General features: G+C 39.2%; 1 protein-coding gene across 1 annotated transcript in view; it reads left to right on the plus strand.

Moving 5' to 3' along the window:
• The window catches only part of DPH6 (diphthamine biosynthesis 6), a 389640-nt gene that overhangs the window by 268945 nt on the left and 92991 nt on the right, over positions 1-27704 (plus strand). The window contains 1 exon segment of the mRNA XM_038405768.2: positions 24383-24625. Coding sequence (XP_038261696.1) covers positions 24383-24625 — 243 coding nt within the window.

Here is a 27704-nt window from a genome sequence, read left to right on the forward strand (position 1 = left end):
GACAATGATTATAAACAGTGCTTTCAGTAAGGTTAGTAAAGAAAGGGAGAAAAGAGATTGAGCTGTATTTGGAGAGGCAAAGTGGAATTAAGGATGGGGTATTTTAAGAGAGGAGCATGCTTGTATTGTGAGTGGAAGAGCCAGAGGAGAAAGATTTCTGCCAGAGATATTCAACAGCATGAGAGTGGGAGATGGAAAGAAGATGTTGGAGGTGAGCCAGAGCTGGGGTTTGGCAGGGTGGGAGAGAAAAGCAATTGTCAAGAGTGGAGGAGAGTGAAATGTGGAGAAAATCAATAATCATATCAATAGGAAAAGGGAAAGAGAAGACATTACAGAAAGGGCTGAGATCAGATGAGAAGTCATCAACGTTGATGAACTGGAAGGCTGAGTATCAGGGCTTGAGTGAGTGGGTTGATGTGTGATGCTGAAAGAGACCTGGTGATGGTCAGAGAGAAAGAGCTCAGCAACAGATAGCTTAGAGGGAGAGAGAGAAGGGGTTGGTGAAGACTAAGTTGGATGAATGGCCCTTGTAGAGAGTGGAAGAGTTAAACCAGAGTTGCAGGTCAAATGAAGAAGAGAAGGTGAGGTAATATGCAGCTAGGGGTCAGATGGGTCATAAACATGGAAGTTGACATTACCAAGGAGTAGTGTGGGAGACTGAGAAGAGGGAGGGAGAGAGAGTCAGGAGTATAAATCAGAAAGGGGAGGAGATGGGAGGGGCTGGGTGTATTGTAGATGACAGCAGTGTAGGGAGAGAGGAGAAGAGAGTCAGAAACAGTGCCATACAAAAACGGAGGAAGTGTGGGAAGGAATAGGAGGAAGGGGTTGGAAGTAGAAGCAGGAGAGGAAAAGCCCCGCATCTCACCATAGTCTGTTACCAGATGTGAAGAGAAGCGGTCTCCATAAATGAGGTCAGAGGTCAGACAAAGTGATCCAGATCTCGGTGAGAGCCAGGAGCTGGAGGGAGTGACATATGAAGAGTTTGTGGATGGTCATGATTTTTGCAGAGATGGGGAGTGGACATTTCAGACAGCAAGAGAAATAAACTTTAGCTACACAGCATACTACCCATTAAGGCACTGATCCTGTGTTAACAAATTCAGTAAGTTTGCGAACAGGTAATGAAATCAACACTAGTGGATCCTGAGGTGCAAGATATAATGCATATAATATATGTGTATTTGTTATCTTTTGTGGGATTTGGACTGTCTGTCTTTGCTTTAAATTCATTATGTTTTTAAATTAATTGTGAAGGATATTGAGTGTGTAAGATAGATGGTTATATGTGCATAGTTAAATTTGCTTCATAGACTCATCTGCTGCCTTGCACCCTAAGGAAGATTGCGCTACTGTTGAAATGAAAATGTATCATACATACATGCTAAAAAAAGTAATACCTTTTCATATACCTGGGAATATGCTGAGTGTCCACCCTGTGTTATTGCCTGATCCTACACCAGTGGTGTCAATGGGAGCTTTGCCGTTGACTTCACAGAGTGCAGGATGAAACACCTAGTATCCCAACTTGTGCTTTTCTGGAGTTTGGCTTTATTGCATAAGACCATGTACATGGTCAAGCATGGATTGGGGGGAAGGAAGAAGACTGAAATGTGGAACAGTCTCTTGTATATGCTCTTGTATAAGGCATTATCTGCTCTTTCTCTCTCTCTCTCTCACGGAAAACTCAGATATTAAAATGTTCAGCCTATAAAGTGGACAGTCAGACTGAATATTTTGGCCTGAATAGTCTTTCTCTAAAGATTCAGGTAAGTGTGTTAATATTGATTGAGCTTTATTTAATTTTTAATTTGCTTAGTTACTATATATCAAGTCCCTGTGAGACTAGCTATACACAGAACATAATTAGAACTGTATGAAATGACACTACTCTGATAATATGAAAGTGATCACTTATATATTGATAATGTGGTCAGCTGTTTGCAAATAAATTTTATGTGGCTGCTTCTTACCTGTCTCCCTGTTATCCCAAAGAAGCATCTTAAGGCAGCCAGTGACATGCATGAAAGGCATATTTTGAATAAGAATATTAAGTCAAGTGGCTGCTAGGAAAGTGCATCTTTACCATGAGAATGGAATGTCACTGTTAATGTGTTTCATACACTGTGAATTACTGTAGTGTGATGTACCGCTTTCACCTTTCAATACAGAGTATTTGGCTGCCTAGCCATCTCTCTTCTGTTTATAATCACACTAATCTATGGAGACGGTTGGCATGAGTAAAGATTGTAAAGACAGGTAGGAATGGCAAAAACCTAACTCATTCTTCATAAAATTTTATGACTGCAATCTTGATTCTCCTTGGATGCCAGATTCCAGTACAATGTCACAGCCTTGAATGGTAGCAGCCTAGAAATTTCTCCAGTACTATTTTATAGTAACAGTTCTGGAGTGATATTTTAATATATAATTTAGTTATTAAAAGGAGACATATTCTTAGTGGCAACTTTCATTACTGTAGGTGTACAGTGAGATTCCTTTCTAAGTACATTTTGTGTGTGTGTGTGTGTGTGTGTGTGTGTGAGAGAGAGAGAGAGAGAGAGAGAGAGAGAGAGAGAGAGAGATGGATCATACACACATTTTTAATCTATCTATATAATATGGCCATCCCAAATTCATGCCAATAGATCAGCTTTTTACCACATTGCCATATCTTCTTTGTCTCTTTCCCTATATCTATCCTATGTATATAAGCATGTATGCGTGTGTGCTCTACACAATCTCTCTCTCATTGTTCATTCTCTCTTTTCCTATATCTGTATCCATGACATAGATACATACTGGGAAATAGACAAAGAAGATACAGTGAGAAAGAAATATATAGCACACAAGCACACACTGTCTATCTATAGGAAAAGAGGCAAGCATGATTGTGTCGTATAAAACTTTATCAGCAAAAATTTGGGACATGATTCATAACTGGCAAATGCACAAATGAAATCATAAATTATATATCCATGGAGGACATCCCAAATGAGTGTATACAAAACCTTGATACCACATCACCCTATCATGTAAACTGTGTAGGCTACATAGTTTATAACCTTACAGAGACTCTGAAAAAAAGTTTTCTTCTATTTTGTTTAGTCTCTTCCCCCCCCACCAGTAAAATCAAATAATACTGTTCCATAATACCATGAATCTATTTATAAAAGCCTCGCAAGCAGATGCCAATGTTAACTACTAAATTTTAAAATGTCGTATAATACTTAAAGTATAAAAGTATAAAGTATAAAATACTTAAAATATCCTTTTTGCATAATGAAGATATGAAGTCTGATATCTCAAGAGCTTTACAGCCAGACACAAGTGCTGTAGCACTTCAGAAATATGCAAATCACATTTTTCCAATTGTATAATGAATGCATTGATTTCTAGCTGTGTGGAGAACTTAAACATGTCAGTGGACTAGGACTAAATATTACCTGTCTTGGAGCAAGCATCTCCCTTGTGCTAGTGCTGCTGAATTTGGCCATGTGTGTGATCTGTGGTTGATATCTTTGGATAGAGACTATATCGTCCTCTGTACTTGCTGAACATACTTGCACCAGTAAATAATAATAATTCATATTAAATTTTCTTTTTGGGGCTTTCATCCCATTACTTCTAGTAACACCACTTGCATCACTCACAGTATTTCCTGTCCTTCTTAGGGCTCTTTGAAAATTTTCCATCAAAACCATATTTCAATGGAAAACTGAATTTTTGACTAAACATGATTTTTTGTGAAAAGTATCTTCTTTCTAAAGAAAATTTTGACTTTGTCAAGATGGAACATCTTGAAACTTCCATGATGCATTGCAGCAGTAAGAGAGGGTACACGATGCCTCCTGGTGATTGTCGTCCATCCACAGAGCCAGACCCATTGGGGCATTAGGCGACAAAACTACACCTGCCATGAGACACTGCAGAAGTATTTCTGAAACAAAATGTTAGGTTCTTGGACAAAACTTTCCTAGTTTTGAGTAATAATTTTCAGTTTTTTGCCCAAAACTTGAGATTTTGTGTGGGAAAATTTAGACAAAAATTATTTTTATTGTATTTTTGTCACTTTTCAAAAATATTCCAATCAGCTCTATCTCCCTTCTTGGTATTTATACCCTTCCAAATACAATTGTAATTGTCAAGCTGGTAGAACCTTTAGGCATTGCTTAGCTTTTCAAATTCTACCTCATCAATCAGTGCCACCATCCCACTACACATTTTATGTTTCTCTTCTCTGTCTTCCTACCAACTTAGGCACATTTTTCTGGTATTTAAGTTCCCAGAATTGAATACAGTATATTGGATGCTATTTCACCCATATCATTTAGAGTCTCTGTCCTATGATATGAAGCTTTAGTGTATGGAAGCCCATATCTTCTTGTTTCAGAGTAGCAGCCGTGTTAGTCTGTATTCGCAAAAAGAAAAGGAGTACTTGTGGCACCTTAGAGACTAACAAATTTATTAGAGCATAAGCTTTCGTGAGCTACAGCTCACGAAAGCTTATGCTCTAATAAATTTGTTAGTCTCTAAGGTGCCACAAGTACTCCTTTTCTTTTTGCATATCTTCTTGCAAACTCTCATTTAATTTCTTACACTACAATTGAAGGTCACTTTCATCACTACTGCTGTCAGGTTTTCTCCCTTTTTTGAAAATCTGTATTTCAGAATATATTTTCCCAGATGTTCTGGGTTTACTTTTCATTTTTCTCAAGTTGAATCTCATTTTATTATTTCTTGGCCATATTTCTAACCTGCTAGGTCCATTTGTATTATTTTTATATTTTCATTGATGCTCAGAAGACCTTTCAAGTTAATCTTTTTTGTGTATTTCATTAGTATTCTGTTAATCTTTTCTTTCATTGACTTAATAAAAATGTTAAACAAAATCTGGCCTAACACCAGTACCTAAATCACCTCACTAAACACCTATCCCAACTCAGTATGTGGCAATTTTTCATTTTACTTTCCTTTACTTTAATTCCTCAGCTAGTTAACAATATTTATATCCCAGCCAATTTAAACTATCTTATTGAGACCTTGTATCAAATGTTAAAATCCAGATCTGTTACATGTACTTTATTGTCATTTTGTAATTGTAAATATTAAAAGCAAAAGAGCAATCAGGTATAGCTGGAATGATATGTACTTTATAAACACTTGATATTCATTGGTCAGAATCCCATCTACAATTATCATTACCTTCTATTTCAATCACTTTCTTTTCCTTTTAAAAGTTGAACCCCTCTATATATTCTTTTTTAAGGTGGAGGTTTTTATATCTCATATATTTCTTTATTTATTGTCAAACAAGGCCAACCCATTCTTTCAAGGGCCATCATAAAAATACAATTAATATTAATCAAACTTTTCAGATTGTGGGGTGGGGGGTTGGTTGGTTGGTTTTCCTCTCTCACTCTCTCTCTCTCTCTCTCTCTCTCTCTTACTTACTTTGGTTTTCAATGAATTAAAGTTAGATTTACTGTACAGTAAATGTCAAAGTCACTCTTCTTTCCTTTTATGATAATATAAGAACAACAGTTTTATTTTATTTTTTTCAGTCCTCGGGTATCTTCCTAGTTTTCCATGATTTCTAATAAATCAATAATTGTCACAGATATGATGAATTTTCTAAGTAGCTAAGTCATTGTTACAATTTAAGATTCATATTATTGAGACTTACTGATTTATATATCCAGCTTTTGAAGATTTCCCCCATCCATTTTTATAAAGAACTGTTTTTATAAGAGGTTAGCATAAGCTTCAAGTTGGGATCTAGACATACCCAAGCTTCTGGGGATATTCAGTTCCATGATTTGTATTTGGTCCATTTCTAATCACTAATTAATTCATTCATTTGTTTATTGGACTGGCATCTAGGAATGCCAGCGGCTTTCTGCTAGGCAAACATATAACAAAAAGTACCTGCCCCAAAGACCAACTTATTTCATGTCTTTATTTATTTGTTTATTTATTTATTAATTTATTTGTAAAACGCTGACTTAAAGCGGAGTTTAGTTTCCCATTATGTTTAAAGTCATGGGGTAGATTTGTTACAGTACCTTTTTGCTTCTGCTATCTTCACTCAAAGTGAGTGAACCAGTTCTGGTAACTTCTCTCCAGCTTTTAGACATGAGAAATGTATTTTATGTTTACAACAGTTGACAGTCTGTGCAAATGCAATAGTGTGGGAGTTTGACTTTTTTTCCGAGGTTGTGAGAGGAAAACATAGACCATATGAAAGGTGGTAGAATGATAGTCATGGAGACTATCTAGTCTCTATTTTTCCACACAATAAATACATTGCAGGACAAAGCCAGTGCAGCTTTCTTCACACTGACCTACCTGCCTATGAGATTTATCTTTCTGTACTGGAGAGATGAGATGAGAGAATAGTTCACTCTTTATACCCACTGAGCCTTTGGCCTTTCTGTTTAGACTTCCAACAAGGATTCCAGTTAGTAACAATACCCACCTTGTGTGCCTGTGTGGGACTTTGGCCCAACCAGACAGAAGAAGAAACATTGTCCTGGGACCCTGACTTGAGAAAGGAAGCATAGTTCAGCTCTGCTTCTTCCCTCCCCTTCCCACCAAATTCTGGGGACTCCATGTGGGTGGAGATAGGGGTAAGTTGGGGTGGGCCTATGGCCAACTGCCGTGTCCTCAGTGGTTGTGGTTGGTTCGTTTGGATGCAGTGGGGAGGTAGCCCTTGCCTATCCAGTTTACAAGTGTCTCCGTGGTGGAGCCTAGCCGTTTGTAACTACAGTTGCAGCTGTCTTTTAAAAGCACAATTTTGGTATTTTTTGTGATCTCGACACGCTGGGAATAGAAATATGAATGCAGAGCCATGAGATGCTTTTATGTGAGAACTTGAGTTTCTGAAACTTTATCTTCCATAAATCTGAAATTTCGGTTTTGTACATCCCTTAATTAGAGACCATGATGTAGAACAAAATAAAATTGATTTGCCTTTGATCAAACTTTAAACATAACTATTACATCCCGAATAGTATATATGCAAACAATATACTGGTCTGATTTAACCATGCATAAGTAATAAAATTCAGAACTGAAGCTGAAATGCTGACCTTATTCTCTCTTGAACATTTTGGCCTGATAGTTTACTTTTGTTGAATCCAGGTAATTCTCATTGAAGTGTGTGGGAGTTTTGCCAGCATGAAGCCCCATATGTAAGACTGCCTGTTATTTGGAGCTCAAAACAATATATAGGTTCAGTATTTTATTGTGCTTGATTGAGTGAGTGGTTAGTGGTGGAAGGGAGTGGAAGGAGGGTGTACTTTTTTATTTAAAGTGGATTTGGTGTGCATGATGTTGTTAGGTATCTGGTTCTTCAGACCTACTGTCAAGTCAATAATTGTGGTAAGATTTACCAGATTTGTGTTACTGTGTATACACAATATGCTTCTTTCTGCTCCAGCTGCCAATTGATAACAGTATACATTCCTCATTATCAATAGGAATTTGTATATTTATTCATTGAAATATACAAAACATGTTTAGCTGTGTTTATAGAGTCACTACAATATGTGCTGTAAATATGTACTAATGGTATGGTACATTTAAATTTTATGAAACTATAGTAAAAAATGTATAGAACATAGTTATTGCATATGTAAAGCTGAATTTTCTTATTTCACTTTAATATCAAAAGTGTCTAATCAGCTCTACATAATGGACTAAAAACCCACATATATGTAATCTGAAAAAGCAAAATGTAATTCAGTGCAAGAAAGTAAACTTTGGTACTGGGGGAGAATGCAAGGAAGGTAGTGTTTCCTTTCCTGTAACATACGTGGCCAAATATCTATTACTTTGAAATACATGTATTAAATTCCATCTCAAAATTAGATGTGACAGGTTTCAGCCAGATGCCAACGTTCTGAAACTGTGTTATAAACCTCTGAAAACTATGTGTCTGTAATGGAGACAGCACTAATGGGCTCTAATGTAATTAATTGTACTTCTACAAGCTTAGCCAGCAGAAAAATTCCTTTTTTATTTAAAGGACAGTTCTAGAATTTAAATTATGGTATTTTTAGGTAATATGCACGTTCTTATATTTGTCTTGGGGCTTTTGTAGTAGGAGTGGGTAATGACCATTAGATCTTCCAATTTTCAATTAAAATAAATCCTTTGTTTTCCAACTACTGTTTTTGTAGCCATTTCTCAGAAAGGAAACTTAAATTAAATGAGTATCAATCCATTGATCCATTTGCACAGAATTTTAAAATGAAACATGTACTAGTTCAAGAAAGAGAATGTATGTTTCCACATGAAGATCATAACATGTTAAAATTGAGTGAGTCGTATAGAATTCAAATGCATGTTATGTACTCAAAATGTTTTCATGTTATTGTATAAATGGTATCTTTTTTAAAAAAAGCTTTATTCACTCTGGATTGCTGAATCAAAGATTCCACATTACAGAAAGTAATTTCACCATCATTAGCTAAATAAGAGGGCCCTAGGAAGAAGGGATTATCATATATTAAATTAAAAGTTCACCACCTTACAGCTTTAATCCTGTTAGAAAAGATGATTTCTATCTAACTTAATCAGCAAGAGGTTTTTATTGCCTGAAGTATTAATTGATTTAGGTCCTCATTAAGGTTAGAAGTACACTTGGCTGACCAGGGGCAGCCAATTAGCACATTGTCAGTTGTGCTTATTTACATTGACTGACCATAATGGTAGGTTATTTGATTAGTAGGTCACGGGGTCACTGAATCTTTTGTGCACTGTGACCTCGTAAAGGGCAACAGTCACTCAGAAACCAGACTGCATTTACAACACAGATTTAGTTTATTATGTATTGACTCCACTCAATCCTAAGAAACAGGTGTTTTGTTCCTGCAGGGCAATTAGTATATTATTACCAACATAAATACTTTTATGTGAGTGGATGAAATATCTCCCTTAGAAAATTTCAAATATTCTTGTTCAGATAGCAGTATATCATTTGAAACTTTTAATAGCACATTTAAATAAAGTAATTAAAATTTAACAGCATATACACACTATAATGCACAAATTCTCTATTCTGATACAGTCATGGCATGTTATTTTGTTAGCCACCCAAGTCCAGGAATGATCTTGGGGCTTGGGGCTAGTCAAACTTCAAGCAGTGATATTGATGACTAAGCTAGTATTACATCCGAAGACCCTCCTTAGCAATGAGAGAGATGTACTACAGGCTTAATGCTGGTGAAAGGAGAAGAGACTAGAGGTTTAAAGCGATACTGTAATCTTAATAGAAATGTAGGACCAGAAGGAACCTCATCTAGTTCAGTTACCTGCATTGAGGCAGGACTAAATATTATGTAGATCATTCCTGATGGGTTTCTGTCTAACCTGTTCTTAAAAACCTCCAATGATGGAGATTCCACAGCCTCCCTATGTAATTTGTTTCAGTGCTTATTAATCCTTACCATTAGGAAGTTTTTCCTAACGTTTAATCTAAATCTTCCTTACTGCAATTTGAGTCTATTTCCTCTTGTCCTGTTCTCAGTGGTTAAGGAGAACAATTTATCACCCTTCTCTTTATGACAACCTTTTACATACTTGAAGACTGTTGCTATGTCCCCTCTCAATCTTCTCTTCTCCAGACTAAACAAACCATTTTTTCCCATCTTTCCATATAGGTCATATTTTCTAGACCTTTAATCATTTTTGAAGCTCTCCTTTCGACTTTCTCTAGTTTGTCCACAGCTTTTCTGAAGTGTGATGCCAAGAACTAGACAGTACAGTGGAGTCTTCATCAGTGCTGAGTAGAGTAGAAGAATTACTTCTCGTGTCTTTCTTATAAAACTCCAGCTAATACATCCCAGAATGTTGTTTGCTTTTTTTTTTTTTGCAACAGTATTACATTGTTCATTCATATTTAGTTGTGATCCACTGTAACCCCCAGATCTTTTTCTGCAGTACTCCTTCCTAGGCAGTCATTTCCCATTTTCTAATTCTGCAATTGTTTATTCCTTCCTAAGTGGAGTACTTTGCACTTGTCCTTATTGAATTTCATGCTATTTATTTCAGACCATTTCTCCAATTTGTCAAATTCATTTTGAATTCTAATCCCATCCTCCAAAGCACTTGCAACCCCTTCCAGGTTGGTATCATCCACAAACTTTATAATTGTAATTTCTATGGTATTATCCAAATTATTTATGAAGATATTGACTAGAACCAGACCTAGGACAGATGTCTGAGGGATCCCACTCAATATGCCCTTCCAGCTTCATTCTGAACAATTGATAACTACTGTTTGAGTATGCTTTTCCAGCCAGTTGTGCACCCAGCTTATAGTAGTTCCATGTAGGCTATATTTCTCTAGTTTGTTTATGAGAAGGTCTTATGAGACAGTATCAAAAGCCTTACTAAAATCTAGATATATGACTTCTTCTGCTTCCCCCCGTCCACAAGGCTAGTTACCCTGTCAGAGAAGGATATTAGGTTGGTTTGACATGATTTGTTCTTGATAAATCCATGTTGACTGTTGCTTATCACCCTATTATCTTCTAGGTGCTTACAAATTGATTGATTATTTGTTCCAGGTACTGAAGTTAAACTGACTGGTCTATAATTCCCTGGGTTGTCTTTATTCCCTCTTCTGTAGATAGGTACTATATTTGCCCTTTTCTAGGCCTCTAGGACCTCTCTCCTGTCATCCATGAGTTCTCAAAGATAATTCCTAATGGCTCAGAGATCTTTTAAGCCAGTTCCTTAAGTATTTTAGGATATATTTCATCAGGCCCTGCTGACTTGAAAATATCTATCTTGTCTAAGTAATTCTTAACTTATTTTTCTATTTTAGTCTCATATCTTAAGACTTAACCCATTAACACTGATGTTCACGATGTTAGGCATCCAATCACAGCTAACTTTTAGTGAGAACTGAAACAAAAAAGATATTTAACACTTCGGCCATTGCTGCATTTTCTGTTATTGTCGTTCCCTCAATGTATAATTGCCCTGCTCTGTCCTTGCTCTTGCTTCTAATACTTATAATATGTTTTCTTATTACCTTTTATATCCTTAGCTAGTTTAAATTCGTTTTGTGCTTTGGACTTTCTAATTTTGTCTCTACATGCTTGTGTTGTGTGTTAGACCTAGTTTCCCCTTCTCTTTTGAGTTTCAGGTCATTGAAGATCTCCTGGTTAAGCTAGGGTCATCTCTTACCATATTTTCTATTATTCCTATGCATTGGGATAATTTGCACTTGTGCCCTTAATAATGTCTCCTTAAAGAACTTCCTAAGCTCCTGAACTCTTTTTGCCTTACCCTTACTTCCCACAGGATCTTTACTACCAGTTTTCTGAGTTTGCCAAAGTCTTCTTTCTTGGTATCTACTGTCTGTATTCTGCTGTTTTCTCTCCTACCGTACCTTAGAATCATGAACTCTGTCATTTCATGATCACTTTCACCCAGCCTGCCTTCCACCTTCAAATTCTCAACCAGTTCCTCCATGTTCCTCAGAATCAAATCTAGAATAGCCTTTCTTCTAGTTGCTTTCTTCACCTTCTGTAATAAGAGTTGTCTCCAATGCATTTCAAGAACTTGTTGGATAATCTGTGCCGTGCTGTACCATTTGCCCAACAGACATCTGAAGTCCCCCATTGCCACCAAGTCCTGTGTTTTGGATGATCTTGCTAGTTCTTCTAAAAAAGCCTCTTCTACCTCTTCCTGGTTTGGTGGTCTATAGTAGACACTTACCATTAAATCACCCTTGTTTTTTACCTTTTATCCTTATCCACAGACTTCCACATGTCTGCCTCCCATTTCTATCTCATGTGCAGTTCAACTGTATACATCTTTGATATGCAAGTCAATGCCTCCTCCCTTTTATCCTGCCTGTTCTTCCTGAAAAATCTGTACCCTTCTTCTAGTCATGTGAAATATCCCACCAAGTTTCTGTGATGTCAGTTATGTCATAATTGTGATTATTCACTATTCAGTATTTCTTCTTCTTCCTGTTTGTTCCCCATACTTTTTGCATTAGTATATAGTCATAGTGAGGCAGGCTTTAAACTGGGTTCAATGTGGGAGGAGACAAAACCTCACAGGCAAGTCTAAAATATGGAGACCTGGGTTGGAATCAGGGGGGAGGGGGAGGCATTGGGCAACCACAGCAGGGACAAAGGAGAGACGAGAGGGAATACAGAAGGGAAATCTAATGAAATTCCACTCTGTATTCAAAGATACTCTTCCTTTCCTTGATTGATGGACCCCATCTCCGCTCAGCAGTCCTTCTCTGAACGGCATCCCATGGCCAAGGAAGCCAAAGCCCTCCTGGCAACACCATCTGCATAGCCATGCATTCATCTGCAGCATACGTCTGTCTCCATGTGTCTGAACATATCTGAATGCGATTGTTACAAAGAGCACCTAAGATTACTATAACTTGAAAAAAAAATAGAGGGAAAAAACATCTTTCCCCCATTTTGCTTACTTTATACATTTGATAGCACTTTGTGTTACTTTCCCTTTTTTTCCCCTGGATAGTCAATCAGGGCCAGATCCTGCAAACACTCCCAGATATAAAGTTAAGTATGGGTGTAACTGTTTAACTGTAGGATCTGGGCCTCAATTAGTTAGTTCCTCCTATTGTTTGTATGATTCTGTGGGGTCCAGATGGATCAAAAAGAGGCACAAATAAATACCTTTTTCAAGCATTCAAAAGCCATCTTCATGTCAGTTGACCAGGTGTACTTAGTCCTTCTGGAGGAGGGATTTTATAGAAGCTACCAGTTTAGAGAATCCTTGGATGAATCGCTGGTAAGAATTTGTGAACCTGAGGAACTCATGGACTTTAAGGTCAGAAGGGGCCATTGCGATCATCTAGTCTGACCTCCTGTACATTGCAGGCTAGAGAACTTCATCCACCCATTCCTCTAATAGATCCCTAACCTCTGGCTGAGTTACTGAAATCCTCAAATCATGGTTCTAAGACTTTGTTACAGAGAATTCACCATTTACTGTAGTTTAAACCTGCAAGTGACCCGTGCTCCATACTTCAGAGGAAGACGAAAAAACACCAGGGTCTTTGCCAATCTGAACTGGGGGGAAATCCCTTCCTGACCCCAAATATGGCGAACAGTTAGAACCTGAGCAAGTGGGCAAGACCCACCAGGCAGAAACCTGGGAAAGAATTCTCTGTAGTAACTCACAGCCCGCCCCATTTAGTGTACATGCATATATTAGAGGGCACTTTCCACTTCGTGATCGCTGTAGTATTGCAGGGTCCATGGCGAGTTTCTCCAGGGACATAAAATAGCCCAGAAACTTCATGGTGTCTTTATCAAACTCACATTTCTCAGGTTTCACATAAAGTTAATTTTGGCAAAGCTAGTCAAGAACAGTGCTCACTTGGTGGTGGTCAGGGAGTTTTAGATTCTCTGAAAAAATGAGACTATCATCTAAGTAGATCATGAATTTGTCAAGGATTTCTCTGAAATAGCTATTCATGAAATGCTGGAAGGTAGCAGGGGCTTTACATAGACCAAACAACATGTCCAACATGAAATTGCCATATCTGGTCTGAAATGCTGTCTTCCATTCATATCCCTACCAGATTCCATACCAAGTTGTATGCTCCACACAGGTCTAGCATTGTGAAGACCCAAACCAAATGGATTATTTCCAGGAGTTTGATTAGCAGAGGAAGTGGGTATAGATTGTGGATGGCGATCTTATTTAGGGCTTGATAATCAATGCAAAATCAGACGGATCCATCCTTCTTGCCACAAAGAAGATAGGTGCTCATGTTGGGGGAGTCAAGTTTTCCCTTGACATACTCCCAGAGGGCATGCAACTCAGGTTCAGATAGGGCATAAATGTGTCTGAAAGGGATCTCCATTTTTGGTTGAACATCTATAGGGCAATCATCACAGCTGTGAAGATGTAGAGCCTTCGCCTTCTGTTTGTCGAATATTTTGGCATGTTCTCGGTACTTGACAGGAATTCCAGACGCTACTGACAAATCTTCAGTTTGTGATTTTGGGTCCTTCAGTGGTTGGAATGTGCCACAGAATGCAAACGGCTGTTTGCTGGATCTGGGAAGGCTTGTCGGCACCACAGGGAACAGAAGAGTATAGCTTGAGAGCACCAGCTGATTCACTGCTTGTGAGTGATGATCCAGGGGACACCAATGATGAATAGCAAATAAAGAGTGCAAATGACCCAAAACTACAAGTTTGCCAAAGTAATGACCTCAAAGGGGACTGTCTGATATGTGATGGGGCCTGAAGAGAGAAGCGATCCGTCAATAGCATTGACAAGCTCAGGGAAGTCCTTGCAGAGGATGGGAATTCAATGCCCCTTAACAAACTCCTTGTAAGTGGAAGTTGAGCATGGTAGACCACTGGAGTCAAAGAAGGTGACAGAGTTGGGTAATGTGGTGGTTAGAGGTTACCAAGATTCAGATGGACTAAAGCACCAACCCAACCCAACTTTAGCCGCCCCACCTCCCCCGTAATGGGGCTAGGCTCTGGTATTTCCTGACCCAGGGCTGGGTCAGACCTTGGCCAGGCACCCTGCTGCAATGTTCCCAGGCATCCCTCAATTTGGACACAACCCCAATGCCTGTCAGTGATTCTTTTTGTCTGCAGAGAGGTGGGGCTGGGCTGGATCAACTGTATAAGTCCAGGGTCTGGTCGGACAACTGGAACCACAGAAGAGTTCTGGCTGGCTATGATCAGGCAGTGTGCTGTTTTTCTTGAGCTTGCTCCATTGGCTAATCATCAGTCCTAATGCAAAGTTGAATTAAAGATCTTAGGCTAAATGGATGTTCCATCCATGTAGTTACATCTTTGATAGAATCATTGAGCCTCTACCTGGTGTCACTGCATGGCCTCATTCCGATGGGTGTCTGCAGCCAGACCATTGAATCTGCTGCATGTTTGGCTGCACACCTGGGACCCTGACTGGGTAGGGGACCATGGAGAGCAGCTTCTGTAATATGTTTTTGATTACAGTCATCAAAGGTGCCCACCTTTCCCTGTACAAAGGAGAGGAGAGGGGAAACCCACTTCATGGCCTCCTGTGAGCAGACTAAGTACTAATCTCACTCTGAACTGATTTGTGGGATACAGGAGTGGCTGCAACACTGTGACCAGGGGCCTGGATGGGCCATACTGAGAATGTTTCGCTCAAGACAGACTGCAAGGAATAGGGCAGGCAATCTCAAAAACTGGTGATTCATTCTGTAATTAGAGTCACCAAGCCAGTAACAAAACAGTGTCTTCAAAACCATAATGGTTAACTAGAAGCCAAATACAATCGCTTGTAAGCAATCCAGCCCTTGATTCCCATCTAGACAGCCAAGTCTAATATAGTGAGGGGTATCGAAAACCTGATTCACCATCTGTGAGGTTCGCTAATCCCAAAGGACTGGACGCTTATCCCCACGTCAGTATGAGTCTCAGGTCTTACCCAATAATCACACTGATGCCAATCCTTTAGTAACTAAAACTAAAGGCTTAATAATAAAAGGAAAAAGAAAGAGGAGCATTAAAAATGGTCAAAAGATCAATATACATACAAATGTGTAGAGTCCTTAGGTCAGTTTCATAACAGAGATGTATAAACTGCTCACTTGTAAAAGTCTCTCTGGAATCATCCCAACAGGTCAGAATCCAAAGGCAGCTTAGATGTAAAGTTTGTTAAAGTCTTTTCAAGCATTTTCCAGGTTATTCCAAATCATTATTTGAAAGATCTCCATCTTACAACTTATACTTTCTCTGTTCAAAGTTTAAGCAGACTTGACAAGGCAGGATCAGGTCCAGGGCATTCCTTTATAGCTCTCTAATAAGATGACAAGCCTCTTAACACAGCAGGACCTTCCCCAGAGGAAGAATAGGCATTGCAGATTGTCTGTGGACCATTGCTTTGAAGATAATCCTCTATTTCTTATGCATACACAGGTAAGCTAGTTGCAATCATTCACATAAGGTAATTAGCCAATATTTCATTATAGCAAAGATAGCTAAACTGAAGACAATGTAGATAAAATTATTAGTTTCCTTCATTACCTTACATCTTTGATCCTAAGGTTAACTGAACCAGCCCCATGATGTGTGATGGGGCCTTAGGCATGAAAGGCATGATTTCCCTTTAGATATCAGCTTAATTTGACCTTATCAGGTTATATTTATCCAAAGGTTTAATTACAGTAACTCCTCACTTAATGTTCTCCAGCTTAATGTTGTTTTGGAGTTACGTCGCTGCTCCATTAGGGAACATGCTTGTTAAAAGTTGTGCAATGCTCCCTTATAACGTTGTTTAAGAGTAGTAGTTGCCTGCTCTGTCCACTGGTTGTAAGATTCTGTGGAAGAGCAGTGACTTTACAAGGGAGCATTGCATAAGTTCCTCTTCTCCGCCTCCTTCCCCCTCCCTCCCAGCACTTCCCCCGCCACCAAACAGGCGCTTAGGACTTTCTGGAAGGAGGGGGAGGAACAGGGATGCAGCGTGCTCCTGAGAGGAGGTGGAGCGGGGACGGGAAGAGGCGGACCTGGAGCGGAGTGGGGACGGGAAGAGGCGGGCCTGGAGCATCCCCTGGTAAAGTTGGTGCCTGTTCTTCTGGGGGGGAAGCTGCTGTTGCTCCTACACAAGGTGCTTCCTTGTGTCCTTGCCTACAGCAGGCTGTGCCTTTGTGGGGTAAGCCGGGGCACCTCCCAACCACAGTACTGTACAGTATATAATGCCTTTTATCTGCCCAAAAAATTTCCTTGGAACCTAACCCCCTGTATTTACATTAAATCTTATGGGAAAATTAGATTCGTTTAACATTGTTTCACTTAAAGTTGCATTTTTCAGGAACATAACTACAACGTTAAGTGAGGAGTTACTGTATTCTATTCTAAATAACACTCTCAATTATTCCTGATACGAAGGTGTTCCCCCCCATCTGTAAGCATCAGCTACATTAGTGGCACCCAATTAGCTCCATTAGCACTTAATTTTCTGGAATATTTTCTGGATGTGTAATTTTCATTATGTTTCAGTTCACAGAATGATAGAAGTATCAAGCTGAAGGGGACCTCAAGAGGTCATAAAGTCCAGCCCCCGGCACTGAGGCAGGACCAAGTAAACTTAGACCATCTCCAAGAGGGGTGTGTCCAACCTGTCCTTTAAAATCTCCGATGTTTGTGATTCCACCAGAACTTAGCTACCCTTATTGTTGGAAAGTTTTTCCTAAAATATAACCTATTAAATCTCCATTACTGCGGATTCAGTCCATTACTTCTTGTCCTACCTTCAGTGGACATGGAAAATAATCGATCACTATCCTCTTTATAACAGCCCTTAACATATGCATAAATTCCAAGGCCAGAAGGCACTATTGTGATCATCTAGTCTGACTTTCTGTATAACACAAGCCATATAGAGTTTCCCCAAAATAATTCCTAGGACATTTCTTTTTGAAAAACATCCAATCTTTATTTAAAAATTGTCAGTGATGGAGAATCTATCATGGCTCTTGGTAAGTTGTTCTCACAGTAAAAAAATTTACACCCTATTTCCACTCTGAGTTTGTCGAGCTTCAACTTCCAGCCAACTTCCACTGCTAGATTGAATAATCCATTATTAAATATTTGTTCCCTATGTCGATACTTACATACTGTAATCAAGTCACCCCTTAACCTCCTCTTTGTTAAGATAAACAAATTCAACTTTTTTAAGACTGTTATAAGGTCCCTCCTCAGTCTTCTTTCCTGAAGACTAAGTATTCCCAGCTTTTATAACATTTCCTCATCAGTATGGTTTTCTAAACCTTTGATCAGTTTTGTTGCTCTTCTCTGGCCCCTCTCCAGTTTGTCCACATCTTTCTTAAAGTGTTGCTTCCCAGGATTAGAGACAGTACTGCAGCAGAGGCCCCACCAGTGCCAAATAGAGCAGGACTATTACCTCCCATGTCTTACATACGACACTTCTGATTTTCCCCATTTGGGAAGGAAATTGGATTGGTTTGGCATGATTTGTTCTTGCTAAATCCATTTTGGCTATTATGTATCGCCCTATTATCCTCAAGGTGCTTACAAATTAATTGTTTGATACCTGGAAAGACACTGGAACAAATTATTAAAGTTAGGCTGACTGGACTAATTCCCTGGATCCTCTTTGTTCCCCTTTTTAAAGAGAGGTACTGGGACCTCGCCTGTCCTCCATGAATTCTCAAAGATAATTGCTAACGGTTCTGAGATTGCTTCAGCTAGTACCGTAAGTGCCCTAGGATGAAATTCATCAGGCCCCACTGACTTACTTATCTAAATATTCTTTAACCTGTTCTTTCCCTATTTTGCATTATGTTTCTTCCCTTTGTTGTCATATTAATTGTGTTGAGTATTTGGTCACCATTAACCTTTTTAGTGAAGATTAATGCAAGATAAGCATTAAACTCAGCCTTCTTGATGTCATCAGTTATTATCTCTCCTCCCTGCTTAGTGAAGGAAAGTGTAGGTGGCTGGTAACAGTTTATTAGACAATGAGTGTAAATTGCAAAGTGGTCTTAATTGCACTGATTTAGAATCTGTGCTAGTGGAAAAGGAGTCTAACTTCAGCAAAAAGTCGGCATGTCCTGCTCAAAAAGTTGAATATGTGAAATAATACATTGTGGGTTATTGACTCACCTGTTTTATTAAGTGGAATCATCAATTTTATACACATGAGCTATTTCTTATGAAATAATAAATAAAGGAGGTACAATTATACTGTGTTTGAATTAAAGTGACAAATATTTTTTTCTCTGTAATCTCACCCCTTGTGGACTCAATCATAGATTTGCCATGAGCCAGAGTAAGGAGCAGTGCATTGTTGTGGTTCCTCAGAAGTAGCCCAGCAGGGAATTTGACACTCTCAATTTGTGAGCTTCTCTGTGCTGAGAGCACACTGTACTGGATCTATACCTGGCACAGCATACACCATCTTATGCACTGATGCAGCTACTCTTCCTGGCATGTTGGAGAGATAGGACCAAGACCCCAGCCATTCCTTCCTGCTCACCTTATTTTGATGGGGGGGGGGAGAAGAAGGTTACATTTCAGTTCTGCTGTCTATTTTCCCTCTCCCAGTGAGAGCAGTGTTAGGGGTAGACAGCAACTGGAAGTAAGAGGGTACCTTACACCTCCTTACTTCTTTGCTCCAGCACTCAGAACGTGCCATGATTTGGCTTAGTATTGTGCTTAGATGTTGCAGCACCGCTAGAATATATAAGAGAATTCACCCACATGAAAGGTTGGCATTCCTAGCCGTAACAGGCAGAATTAAAGACTTTGGGGGCTGTTTCTCCTTTGCCTTGCACTTTATGTAGTCGTTTACACTGAGGCAAAATGAACATAGAATGATTAGTTTATTAGACTCACTTTTGCATTTTGCACAGGTGTAAAGTGGTGCACAAGGTGCAAGAATCTGTAGAATCACAGTGATGTCATTTACAACAATCTGAATCCAAATCAATTCCATTGTCTCCTGTGGAGTTACTCTGGATGTAGATTGATGTAACTGAGATCAGAATTTGGCCCAGAAGGACAAGCCTTAAGTCAGAGAGCGCTTTCATTTGCTGATTTATCAGATCTTTAATGGAATTTTAACATAGGAAATATTTTAATGGGCTACAATGGAAATAAAATTCACAGTGCCAATGTAATCATGACATTGGTGTGTGAATGCATAACAATTATATTGCAGTTCAGTTTCCACTGATAATGTTGGTTCTCTGGACTCGATATTCTGTGAAACTGTAGTGTGTTAAATTTTCCATTGTCGTCATAGAGGTTCCAAAGAAACTGTTGCAAAGCTTTATCAGGGTTTTTCCCAGCACTTTCACAACACAAGGATTGCCATCATACATAGTGTTGTATGATTTCAATACTGCAAATGAGATATTATGGAGCCTTCCCAGCTTTAGATGAGTTTTTACTTTGCTATCGCCTTTCTGTATAGTATTTAAAACGTTGTACAGACTGCCCTCTGAAACCTGCTAAAACACTTCGTTCTTTGCTGCTTTGCCCTTGTTGGTTTTTGATAGTTGTATGCCATGACCAAGCCATTGGGAAAGAGGAGGAGAGGGATATGCTTCCCCTTCTCCTTTTAACTTAAGCTCTGTCCCTCTGTAAAATAGTTGCTGAAAATCTATGACCTTGTTTTGATTCCTTCTCCTTCTTCTCCCCACTGACACTCATCTTTTTATAACATGGTGGCATCTTGGGAATACAGTTTTTCTATTACTTATGTCTTAAGATGCAAACAAGTATGTTAAGAACAGAGAGGTGAAAAAAGGTTGTTGGGTTTTTAAAAAAAAAATCACTGCACAATTCCCATGGAATTTGAGCCAAAAGTGTTGCCAGTTTTGCTCAAATCTTTCAGAGTTTTGTTTTGACCCTGCTTATGACCAGCAGGGCTAATTGTATTGGAACTATCCAGGAGACTTTAAGAAAATACTGTCTTAGTGCATATTTTAAAACACTGACAGATATTTTATCATTAATTAGTATTCATATTATGTCTCAAACAATCTGTTCAAGAATAGAGGAAATGAACTGGTTGAACAGCTCTTCTGTCTACCCAGTAATTAACATGGGTGATGCGTGTAAAGCCAGGGGCCTAACAGGGGAAAGAGAAGTGGTGCTGGGGAGATTTCTGTATAGGAGATTGCAAATTACCTGCACTAGAGGCTTTGTCTTATCCAAAGATTTAATTTAGCGGAGGTGAGAACAAAGGCCTCTTTTTCAAAAATAAACCTATGCCCCTCTGAATCATATCTTCCTGGATTTGCTTCCTATCTTGTCAATATGCCACTTGATAGCTGGCTGGACTCCCTTGTTCAGTGGCACGTATTTTAAAATAGAAGAGTCTTTAAAAAAAAAAAAAAAGACCATTTGTTCTTTTTAACCAAAATATTGCTTGCATTTCTTTTTTCAAAATTTGGGGTTATATATAGCATGATCAAAACAATATTTTAGACATCTTATACAATTTTAAAAGATCATTTGATGGGTGTCAGCTATTCTATTATGCTTCCTCTGTGCCTCCTCCCCCTCTTCAGCTGCTAATCATAGAATTTGTATGCCAAATTGTGTAAGACACTCTTCCAATAGTTACATGTGTGAGTCTTTTGTTAGACACAGACAGATATGAGGACAGATTTGGAGTTGCATATGGGTCTGTCACATGGTTTGATTGCCATGTCTTCCAGGACACAGATTTCTTTATTACTTGGCCTTAATTTTGAGGCATTTATACAGTTTATACAAAAAGTTCTGGAAAATTTCTCATAAAGAATTCTTGCACAATCCATTTTACATAGTGAAGCAGAGTTTTTCCCCAGCTCTCTCTACTTACAGCAATATGTTTCCTGTGCTGGCTTCAAAGCTGCTTACACCCACTCTACATCCAACTTCTGTACTTAGTTTTCGTGTCATGTGGAGTAACATTCACTGCTCAGAAATTGTTTAGACTCTTTAGAGAAATAAAGAATAAGGGAATGAAGGATCTTGGTGTTGACATTAAATTAGTAAGTCCTGAAGATGTCTGAACAGCTGGAACCAATGTTTCCTCTGTTAGCTATGGTTGAGAATGTAGGTCTTGAGAGTGCTGTCCGGTAAGCTTGTGAAAAGCAGCCCAAAGTAGCTATGCTTTAGCCACGAAATAACATACATTGATCAGATACCCTGTATGAGCAGTATATCTGGCAACCAATTAGCTCTTGAAGCAAACAGGCATTGTAATTAGATTTCTGGAAGGTAAACCCAACACTCTAGGCCCCAGTAAGATTCTTCTTCAGCAATCATTAGTGTCCTGTTCCTTGGTGGTTTCAGAGTAGCAGCCGTGTTAGTCTGTATTCGCAAAAAGAAAAGGAGTACTTGTGGCACCTTAGAGACTAACAAATTTATTTGAGCATAAGCTTTCGTGAGCTACAGCTCACTTCATCGGATGCATTCAGTGGAAAATACAGTGGGGAGATTTATATACATAGAGAACATGAAACAATGCGTGTTACCATACACACTGTAAGGAGAGTGATCACTTAAGATGAGCTATTACCAGCAGGAGAGCGAGGGAGGGGGGGAGAAGAAAACCTTTTGTAGTGATAATCAAGGTGGGCCATTTCCAGCAGTTCACAACAACGTCTGAGGAATGGGGAGCGGGGAGGGATAAACATGGGGAAATGGTTTTACTTTGTGTAATGACCCATCCACTCTCAGTCTCTATTCAAGCCTAAGTTAATTGTATCCAGCTTGCAAATTAATTCCAATTCAGCAGTCTCTCGTTGGAGTCTGTTTTTGAAGGTTTTTTGTTGAAGAATAGCCACTTTTAGGTCTGTAATCGAGTAACCAGAGAGATTGAAGTGTACTCCGACTGGTTTTTGAATGTTATAATTCTTGACGTCTGATTTGTGTCCATTTATTCTTTTACGTAGAGACTGTCCAGTTTGAGCAATGTACATGGCAGAGGGGCATTGCTGGCATATATCACATTGGTAGATGTGCAGGTGAACTAGCCTCTGATAGTGTGTCTGTTGTTATTAGGCCCTATGATGGTGTCCCCTGAATAGATATGTGGACAGAGTTGGCAACGGGCTTTGTTGCAAGGTTAGGTTCCTGGGTTAGTGGTTCTGTAGTGTGGTGTGTGGTTGCTGGTGAGTATTTGCTTCAGGTTGGGGGGCTGTCTGTAAGCAAGGACTGGCCTGTCTCCCAAGATCTGTGAGAGTGATGGGTCGTCCTTCAGGATAGCTTGTAGATCCTTGATGATACGTTGGAGAGGTTTTAGTTGGGGGCTGAAGGTGATGGCTAGTGGCGTTCTGTTATTTTCTTCGTTGGGGCTGTCCTGTAGTAGATGACTTCTGGGTACTCTTCTGGCTCTGTCAATCTGTTTCTTCACTTCAGCAGGTGGGTATTGTAGTTGTAAGAATGCTTGATAGAGACCTTGTAGGTGTTTGTCTCTATCTGAGGGATTGGAGCAAATGGGGTTGTATCGTAGAGCTTGGTTGTAGACAATGGATCATGTGGTGTGGTCTGGGTGAAAGATGGAGGCATGTAGGTAGGAGTAGCGGTCAGCAGGTTTCCGGTATAGGGTGGTGTTTACGTGACCATCGGTTATTAGCACCATAATGTCCAGGAAGTGGATCTCTTGTGTGGACTGGTCCAGGCTGAGGTTGATGGTGGGATGGAAATTGTTGAAATCATGGTGGAATTCCTCAAGGGCTTCTTTTCCATGGGTCCAGATGATGAAGATGTCATCAGTGTAGCGCAAGTAGAGTAGGGGCTTTAGGGGACGAGAGCTGAGGAAGCGTTGTTCTAAGTCAGCCATAAAAATGTTGGCATACTGTGGGGCCATGCAGGTACCCATAGCAGTGCTGCTGATTTGAAGGTATACATTGTCCCCAAATGTGAAATAGTTATGGGTGAGGACAAAGTCACAACGTTCAGCCACCAGGTTTGCTTTGACACACAACACACACTTTGCTTCTCTTAGCTATGGTAATGGCTCATCTTAAGTGATCACTCTCTTTACAGTGTGTATGATAACACCCATTGTTTCATGTTCTCTATGTATATAAATCGCCCCACTGTATTTTCCACTGAATGCATCCAATGAAGTGAGCTGTAGCTCACGAAAGCTTATGCTCAAATAAATTTGTTAGTCTCTAAGGTGCCACAAGTACTCCTTTTTTTTTGTGAATACAGACTAACACGGCTGCTACTCTGAAACCTGCCATAAAATACAGTAGCCCATAACTCCACCTGTTTAAACTCATGGAAACTTTGTAGATTGTACAAGTGTACTTGGAGAAAGCAGAAGCAGCCAACCGTTCAGCATATTTGGGGATTGGCATGTTGTAGAAACAATAGCAAAATTTAATGTCAAACAGAGCTGTTAGGCTAATAGACTGTCGGGAATGGTTACCTTGATATGATTGCCTTAAAATAATGAAAAATATTGTTGTCCATATATTGTAGAACTAAAAAGATCAATTTTTCTGCGTACCTGAGTTGCCAGGCTGTAAACAACTTATTTTTTAACTTGACACAAACCCTTTCAGTGATTGCAGAGAAATATTGTGACATAGTGAAAGGTTAAATTTACATATTTCTAGACTTACTTCATCAGTTCACAGCTGATTCCTTTAAAGATTATGCACATTTGACCATCCGTGTATTAACTCTTAGGTTAAAGTTTATTACAATGTGATACTTTTATACTGTAACTAAATCCCTGTCGAAAATGACCTTTAGGTTGGCATACTTGCTCCATTTGTGGCAAAGTCAGAGGTGCTTCTTTGATGACAGAGAACAGCAAGTGCTGAAAGAGAATGCTTAGAAAAAGGAAACAAAAATTCAAACTTGTTTTTTTTCTTATTTTCTTCTAGGTTGGAGAAGTTCTATACTGTGCTGGACAGATTGCATTAGTACCTTGTACCATGCAGCTTGTCGGTGGTGGCATACAAACTGAAGCTACAGTCTCCCTAAGCCATGTTGAGAAAGTCCTTAAAGCTATGAGCCACAACACTGAACTCCACCACATCCTTATGGCAAATTGTTATGTAACTGATAGCAAGTACATTCGTGTCGCTCGCGCTATATGGCAAAAGAAATTAAGCGAACTTAAAAAGGTAAGATCCATTTTCTTCTTTCTATTTTTAAAAAAAGTCAATTTATAAAAAGGTTTTTCTAAGTCTTACAGTAATATCAGAATTTTCTCTGCATTTCCGAGGGGTTCAAGTAAAACTGATATAATAAGGTTTGATTGAGCTGTTATGTTCTGGCTCATAAGTGGCTGTGCACAATTGAGAAGGAAAATTGCTTAATAGAAAGTTATCACTAACTTTGTCTTAATTCCCCAAAGCAATACGTTAAAGAATTCTTTAAGAACAGCCAATCCCTCCTGAAAAAATTTGAACAATATTCAGTTTGAAATAGTTCTGTCTCTGTATCTTCTGTAAAGGTGTTGGGCAGTTTCTCTGAACGTTTTTTGAATTATTCTGCTGATTCCTTGTTTCTGTATTTATTATAAGCGATATTTTCATGTAAATGGAGTTCATTAGCTTTTGCTGCTTATTTTTAACCTGATCACATAAGGCCAAATTCCGTCCTGAGCAAGTTTGCTGTTAGTGACTCTCATCCTCTCTGACAATATAATAATTTGCACAATGATTTCTTATGATGCAATAATAATACTTTATATTCCTGTTCCAGTTTTTCTTGAATGATCTCAAAGAACTTTATAGGCATGAAATAATGAATGGTCACTACACTTCTGCATAGTACCCATTTTACAGGTTGATAAACTTGAGATAATTACCATAAGTGACTCAAAGTGTTCTGATTTCTAAGGGGAACAGATAGTTGGAGCAGAAGAAACTGTTTTGAAGTTGAGTTCATGTATAATACAAATATTCAAAGAATCTTCTGAACTCTGCTCAATAACCTTCCTTTCCCCCTATTTCTCCCCCCTCCACTTTCAGCTCCTCTGCATCAGTGCAGCCCTCTCTCTGAATGAGGAGGGATGCACACAATTTTATTCAAAGCCCATCACATTTCTCCATCATTTATCGGAAGGGAACTCTAATGAATAATTCCTTCCATTTCTCTGAGAATGAGCGTGCTGGCTCTCTAGAGTTCCTGGCCTTCGCCTACACTCTTTTAGCTCTACTAACCTTGGATCTCAGTTTCTTAATTCAACCTGTATTATTTTTGCATGTTGCACTTCCTGTAGCTTCTTTTTTGGGGGCATAATGTGAGTTTTTTTCATCTGCTCCAGTCCTTTCTCAGGGGGAATGTATTGGCAAAAAGGTGAGTCATTTCAGCATGATCTGAATAAGGTGGTTTATGGCTTATCTACACTTGGAAATTTACCAAAATAGCTATTCCAGAAAAATTATTCCATAACAGGTAGTTTGTAAAGTTTCTAAGTGTAGACAAGCCCTTAAACTCTTCCTGTTTCCTGTGGAGAATGTGCCCTATCTCTTTCTTCTTAGAATTTATACCTGTTAGTAATATTTATGTCAGAGGATTGCAGCTGCCATGTCATCTCCTTAAGGTAACATGGTCCTTAAGATAATATGCTTCTACTCATTTAAGAGTTTTGTAGATCAATATCATAACCTCTAAGTGGAACTATTAATGAATGGTAATCCAGTGCAGATTCCAGAGTACCAGTGTAATATGCTCTCTTCAGCTTGAATCATTTAGGAGATGGATCATCTCATGATGTACTGATGCAACAATTTCAAAAACATCTTACGCAGTCCTATTCCAGGACCACAAGAATTGTCAGAGAGAGAAGAGTCAAGTTTTTCATGTTAGCCGACAACTAACTAACTAGGGAGGAAGGTGCTTTTGGTTTGTCTAGCTATTTGTCAAGGGTAGTGATGAGTGCAACATGGTCATGAGGCTAGACACCATTTTGTCTATGGGAAGTGTGTGCCCTCATTTGATGGCAAATTGGTGGTGGTTGCCAATTTTTGGAAACACTTCCCTTTTCCTCCTAGTCTGTTTTAAGTCTTTACTGGATACAGTGTGACCCAGACATTCTTCATCCACTCTCATATTTCTTCCATGTACTGAAATTGCTGGGAGATGGAGCTGTCTGGGCAAAGTGAAAAATGCATATAGAACTGCATGTCGTCAGGATATTGCTGGTATCATAGCCCATGTCAGCTCACGGTTGTCTCAAAGAGAATTTAAGTAAGAGCAGTGACAGATATGAACCTTGCGGACTCCATATCTGAGAGCTTTTGGGGAGAAGGATTCGCTCCCCAGCAGCACTCTGTGGGATTTCTTAAAAAGGCCAATTTAGAGCCACTTCATAAACTTCAGTCAGGTCCCATAAGGAGGTCAGTCCCTCATGAGTGGCAGTGTCAAAAGCAGAGGTTTCAGAGTAGCAGCCGTGTTAGTCTGTATTCGCAAAAAGAAAAGGAGTACTTGTGGCACCTTAGAGACTAACAAATTTATTTGAGCATAAGCATAAGTACTCCTTTTCTAAAAGCAGAGGAAAGATTAAAAAGCATCACATTTTTCAGTGTTGTGAATCATCGTGGGAGATTGTCAATCATTACAACAGTTCTGTGCCATTGCTTGGCCTGAAGATAGATTGGAAGAATCTTAAAAATATCAGTGGAGATTAAATGTTGCTCTAATCAGTTTCCTACCACTTCCTCAATAATCATGCTCGGGAAAGAGAGGTTTGGATGCTGTTTTTTCTTAGTGTGTTGGGGCCTTTACTGGTAAAGGATGGTTTATGTATAAGCCACACTAAGGCAAGGAAAGAGGTAACTCCCTTCTATCAAAGGGAGGCCTGTTCTTTCCTGAGAAGCTGCTTGGCCTGCCAGCTGGAAACAGAAGAGTCTCACCTTGGCCCATCAATAATAGATTAGGCATTCTTAGGGAGAATTGAGTGTTTTCTCTCTCTCCTCTGACCAGAATAGAATAGAGCCAGGAGACTTGAAGGCCTTGGGAAACTAGAGAGCTGTACTTCTTCCCCTTCTCCTAATCTGTGGAGGCAAGGAAGCCAGGAGACCACCAGCCTTCCTGGGTCTGGCACTTACTTAACAAATCCTTTTGAACCAAACTGGAGAAAGCCTTAGTATTACTTTTCTGTGACAGACCAGGACACTGTGGCTGCACACTGAAAGGTTTGTGCATTAAAGAGAGAGGATTTTCTCTCTCCTTTTATTGTGTTTTCCCTTTCTT

Source organism: Dermochelys coriacea, chromosome 6, assembly GCF_009764565.3.
Source record: "Dermochelys coriacea isolate rDerCor1 chromosome 6, rDerCor1.pri.v4, whole genome shotgun sequence".
Lineage (NCBI taxonomy): Eukaryota > Metazoa > Chordata > Testudines > Dermochelyidae > Dermochelys > Dermochelys coriacea.